At 41.5% G+C, this 6,000-nt stretch overlaps 1 protein-coding gene across 1 annotated transcript in view; it reads right to left on the bottom strand.

Annotated features, from left to right (window-relative positions):
• Positions 1-340: 340 nt before the first annotated feature.
• ntn4 (netrin 4) overlaps positions 341-6,000 on the bottom strand; it is a 30,913-nt gene continuing 25,253 nt past the window's right edge. Inside the window, exons 6-10 of the mRNA XM_087830855.1 lie at positions 3,382-3,595; positions 2,936-3,027; positions 2,276-2,344; positions 1,542-1,715; positions 341-1,466 (exon numbers count right to left, since the gene is read on the bottom strand). Coding sequence (XP_087686981.1) covers positions 1,327-1,466; positions 1,542-1,715; positions 2,276-2,344; positions 2,936-3,027; positions 3,382-3,595 — 689 coding nt within the window. The 3' untranslated portion in view covers positions 341-1,326. The remainder of the gene's footprint in view (positions 1,467-1,541; positions 1,716-2,275; positions 2,345-2,935; positions 3,028-3,381; positions 3,596-6,000) is intronic.

The raw sequence follows: 6,000 nt of genomic DNA, 5'->3' as shown, positions 1-6,000 counted from the left end.
TGCTTGATTTTATAGACAGATTTTATTTCCCGTGTTTATTAGTTGTTTGTGCCAGACTTTCAAACAGGATCACATTCAGGGTCAGTTTTATCTTCAAATAGCAAAACAGTGGAAAATTTTTTCTCACAAGGGGCCTCAATTTTAATTGCATCACTTTGCAAACTGTACTGGTAAGCACAGGTGTTGCTCGTTTGGCCCCAATTGTGTGGAAATCTGGTTGTTGGCTCGTGTGTTTCTTCCCTCTGTAGGCTTTCTGAAGGCACTGCAGTTTATCAGAAGGCTTATCAGTGCTGATAAACGATGGCCAAGTGACAAAAACAAGACGAAATTTGAAGTTATCCTTTAATATTACCATGAAAGAAAAAAAAAAAACAACTGGAGAAAGATATGGCATAATATTTATATAGATATATACAAAATAATACTGTACATGAGCACAAAAAGGTAGGAATAACAAGTTTTCTGATTTCTGAGTGTAAATATGAGCGAAATTAATGTACAGCATTCTGCATTATAAACATTGGAACGGTTGAAAACTATAGAAAAGCTTAAGAGCTGGACTCAATCTGGACTGTGCTCATAATATATATATATATGTACTGCTGCATTCAACCACATTTTCTCTTTCTTTCTCTTCCTCTCTCTCTCTCACACACACACATTCACACACACACACACACAGACAAATACATTCACGATTGGGGTGAAATCCAGTCGCTCTGATTGCAACACAGGCACACCTGGACTGGCTAAGATTTAACCACCTGTAGTGGCTTGTATGGCTTGTTCAGCGTCACACTTCGCACATTGTGTCTGCAGCACACACACACTTGCTGCCTCTGTGAGTGTGTCCGCTGTAAAAAACAAAACAAAAAAGGAAGGTTTTATGTGTGTGCGAGTTTGTATTATTAATGCTCCTCTGTTTGTGTGTCCATATTCCCTCCTTCTGTCCTTCTGAGGATAAAGTGCTGCAGAGGAGGAGAAAGTGTCGCTCAGTTCTCGGACATGCTGCTGAAATTCTTGAGCTGCAGCAGCGACAGCAAAGAAAACATTTTCTTGACTCCTATATGAGAATGCAAGAATTAGAGACAGATGCGAGATGGACGTGTCTTAATGAAATTGCGTCCTGTGTGCTTTTAGCTTGTGCAGTCTGCCACTAGCTTTGAGCTCTCGGCAGTGGAAACAGGTAGGGCCTCAATCTTAGTCCCCGTCCCTTAAAAACCTGCTCTCAGACCTGTGCGACCCAATAATCCACACCTAGAAGATGGGAAACCAACATCCGTCACGTCAGCTGTCCCTCCGGTGCTGTTTTTCTAAATTACCCATCTACCAATTGCAGTCTTTCTTGAGTAAAGTGAGAACTTTGCGGCCCAAACTCGCTTTCCAAGGCTTGACAAAGCTCTTCATGTTGACCAGGAAGCGGCCCCGCTTACGATCCAAGTGGCCAGCCACCAGGTACTCCACGCCTGTGAGGAGAGGTCAGAGGGGTTAAGCACATTTTGGATGCTACCAATGAACAAAGTTGGATGTGCGATTCTTGCCTGGATTGAGGATAGGGCAAGTGCAGCCCCGTGCGGTCCAGGACTCGGGGTAAAGGGTGACGCGACCACGCTGTATCTTCATTTTGGTGTTCTGACTGAGTACCTTCTGAACTTTGACCTCCACCTCAGCATGGGAGCCCTTATCGTGAGCTGCTAGCACTCTCACCTTCAGCACTGGAAGTCAGGGAGAAATGCAACAAGACCTTCAAAGCTGGAGTGTTGTTACACCAGAACAACTGCTTTCTGCATTAAATGCGACAAAACAATGTGATCCATGAAGGAGGCTGTCGTGGAAAGTTTGGTTACTGGATGAACTTCAAACAAAGTTTTAATCTGATCAGTTTGAAACTCAGATCAGGTTTTCTTTCCCCCCGAAGGGCTGGAGCAGAATTAATCATTCCTCTGAATGCTGGGACTTTTTCAAGTAAAGAAAGCGAATTGTGATGCTTTCTTCAGATATCTTGACTGTTTTTGTAATTTTTTAATGAACCATTTTATTACAGGTTCTGTTTAATGTTTTGGTTGCTGTAACATATTCATTTACCAACTTGTGGGATAAATAAAGTACGTATAATTAAAATACAAAGACAGACTGAATCAATGAGCATGAGTATAACAATGTTAGACATAAATACAGTAAAATAGATGATTTACATTTAAATGCATTAAACTAATCAGGTAAAGCCAGGCTTACATGAGTTACAGTGCATGTCTGGAGATGTTTGAATGCTTACCGTATGCATAATTCATGGTGCAAAAGAGTTTGCTGTTGGTCAGACTTTGCTCTTGGCACTCACACTTCTCTGCAGGGGGGACATGCAAGAACAGTTTCATATTTGTAGCATAAATAAATAACTTTTTCTCTATGTGTGTGTGTGCACGTGTTGCCTCAGATACTGTATGTGATGTCCTAAGACTAATAATAAGTACAGTGTGTGGCGTCCAGTGAGGAATGTGCCAATAAAAGCTGGAGTTACAGTGTGGTGGTACTGAGGGTCTGCGAGAAGAGACCTCCACTTGGAAACTGTCCTTGCACGCACACGCACACACACACACACACGCACACACACACACACACACACACACACGCACACACACACACACACACACACACAGAGTCATGTTTCCATCCTGGAATCTGCATACCTCAACTTTCAAGCATGTCTTCATACAGCAATGTAATGATTTAAATTACGGGGACTTGCCTTTTGTCCCTAATGTCCCCACAACATGAGTAAAACAAGCACACACTCACACACATCTTTGTTCAACGTCTTTCTGAGAGCGTAGCCAGACTTTCATTACTTAACCATTAACGCTTGGTCAGTGGACCATGAAGGAGGATAAACCACACACACATGGACGCACGTACACACACATTCTCTGTATTGTACCTAAGTGAAGAGCAGAGAAGAGTTCGTCCGTTCTGAAGATTCTGACTGACTCACTGGCGTTTCTGTCCAGGTGGTACAACTCCAGATCAGAGCTGCAACACAACATCGGCATACATGTTATCATAAAACAGGAATTATAGCATCGAAATATACTTAAAGTCCTTAAAGTCAACATCTCTTTAAGCAGAAAAAAATTATATGTATATTTAAGGCTACGTATAATTACATGAAAAACATGTTTGACTATTTTAACAGAGCAGACATACTGCCGAGTGATGATACCATACTAACATATTCTCAGTCTCGACCTGCCTTTGTACTTGCTGTACAAAAACTGGGCAGATATTTGATAATATAAGGACACAAGGTCATGACTAAATAAAGTTCAGTGCTTCTGTTTTTAGGCGCTGCAGTTTTGTTATCAGGAGATAAAAGTTCTTACTCACCCAAACATGCAGTCTCCAGTAAACGGATCACAGTCTCCTGCACATTCACATGGACGGCATCCGTATTCGTGAAAGCCCCAGTATCCCACCATGCACCTGTCGCAGTGGGCTCCACCGACGCCTGGTTTGCAGATGCAGTTCCCGTTTGCGGGGTCACAGAGCGAGCCGTCTGCCAAGTGGAAGGGCATTGAGCCCATGGGGTGACAATTACATGCTGGGGAAGAAAAAGGGTGAAATTAAATTAGATTGGAAGGTTTTTAATGGTAGATGATACCAAAACATCATCCTTGCACTATCTGAGAGGCGAGGTACATACTGGACATGTTGTCAGTTCATTATTGAATTCATAGTCATAAATTCTTATGTGCGTGATATGTTGTTGATCTGAATAATTCAGAAACTGATTTTCCCACACAACCATAACTAGGGTTTATAGAAAATTGATATTTTTCTTTTTTATAACCATCATTAGTGATTCTCTGGGGTAAATATTTTTTGTTGGAGAATGGCCAGACCGCTTTGACCTGATAGAACTCAAATGATCACTTATTAGAGCCAAAAGATGCAGAAGAGCATCTCAAACCTTGAAGCAAATGAGCTACAGCAGCAGAAAACCACATTAAGAGCCACTTTATGAGGAATGTTTGCAGAATCTTATTGAATCAATGCTATGAAGAATTGAGGCAATTCTTAAGGCAAAAAGAGTGTCAAATCTGGTACCAGGTTTAGCTCAGTGTGTTGAGCAGGTGACCACATGCCATACGGCTGAGAGTGGCCGGCCTGGGTTCGAGTCGACCCGCTGTCCCTTACGGCATGTCTTCCCCCCTCTCTCTGCCCCTGCTTTCCTGTCCTGTTTTCCCCTTGTCATTCAAATAAAGCTGAAAAAGGCCCCCCAAAAAATCTGGTACCAACAAGGTGTACCTAATGAAATACCTGTTCAGAAATACTATACAAAAGACTAAAGAAAAGCAGTGAGCAGTGAGTCCAAAGGTCTGACAGTCTGCTGATTAGCAAATTACTATTTATCACCTGCACTTAAGTATTTCATCAATTGCTCTATTGTCTGCTTTTGTGGCAGCCACTTAAAACACAAAGGCGTCTCTGTTTTTTTAATCACATGAAGACAGATGTTTAAACTTCTTTATTTGTGATTAGGTGATCCTAAGATCCTAAGCTTTTTCCCAAAGTCGATCAATATGCTTTTAAGGAATAAAAGCTCAAATTAATCCTCCTCACATGGATAGATGAACAAATGCATACAGTAAAACTCTCAGCCCTCTAATTGTGTACCGATAGGGTGTTTTTCCAACAACCTCCAAAAACAATGAACACACCTTATTAAACACCCACCCATGTTTCCATTGGACTTCTGAGAAAACTGCTGTCTGCTGGGACCCGGAGTTGTCAGGCCTCCCCCATAAATAAACCGCAGAGAGAAACAAAGAAGGGGTGTTGTTTGGAGTCATTTGTCTTGTGTTTAATGATGCTTGAAGCCTTACTGCCAGTAAATGACTACTTACTGTACACCCAGAAGCTCCCTCAAGCTCCTTTTTCAAATCAATCATGGTGGAGAAAAAAGAAAAAACAACAACTTTAAGCCAGAGGTCTGAATCAGGCAGTTTTCTCAAACCGAACTGAATGTGTTAAATTCACATCGACGACTATAAACAAATGAGATGGCGTGCTTTTAGAAACAAAGATTAGAGTTCATTCCTGACCTTAAAGCATGTTTGCCTTCAAACTGTTATCAGAGCACTTCACGGACTTTATTTGATAAATTGTTCCGAAATAGAAATACAACAGTCAACATGAAAAGTTTTTAAAGCTTATCAGTTTATATAGACGTTTTCCCCACCTCAGCAGTGAAATGCACATGAATGCTTGAAGTTTGTAGATAAACAGAAGCACCACTGAGTTTTTATAATTAAACTGCAAAAGCTCTGAGTGCTGGTATAGCTCGTGTGGGTTAAGGAGGCAACACATATGCTTTGCTATTGCAGAGTCTTGGGTTTGAATCTAATGTTGCCCTTTTGCTGCTACTCTCTCTCTCGGCTTTCTGTGCTATCAGAAGGTTAAAAAGCCTAAAAATGCAAAAAACAACAACAAAAAAACAAACAAACAAAAACAAACTGTATGCTAGTTAAAGTTTGAGATAAAAAGACTGAATTTGTTTTTTTCTGCTCATCTGGGGCAAGGTCTCAGGGGCAGCAGCCTAAGCAGAGAAACCTAAACCTTCCTCTCCCCAGGTCTTAGGCTGGCTAAGACCTGAGGAGAGGAAGGTTTGGAAGATGTAATCTCCTAAGTTTGTCCTGGGTCTGGTTTGGGGCCTCCTCCCGTGAGGAAATGCCAAGACCATCTCACCCAGGAGCCACCCAGAAGGAATCCTAGTCAGCTGCCTCCATTCGATGTGGAGTACCAGCTGTATGCCTAGCCCCTCCTGAATAATTTAATTCTTTATCCTACCACTAAATGTAACTGAGCCTCCAAAAGCTCCACAAATGATTTTTTTAAGCTCCTAGCAAACACTCAAACAAAAACAAACCACAACAGTCACATAACTTACTTGGCAGAAACAATAAAGATGATCAATATCTATAACGTAAGCCATGTCCCAGCACA

The sequence above is a fragment of the Neolamprologus brichardi genome, chromosome 17, assembly GCF_056152115.1.
Source record: "Neolamprologus brichardi isolate AB-2024 chromosome 17, ASM5615211v1, whole genome shotgun sequence".
NCBI lineage: Eukaryota > Metazoa > Chordata > Actinopteri > Cichliformes > Cichlidae > Neolamprologus > Neolamprologus brichardi.
Note: the sequence above shows the minus strand (reverse complement) of the source record. Positions and strands in the feature narration are given on the sequence as shown.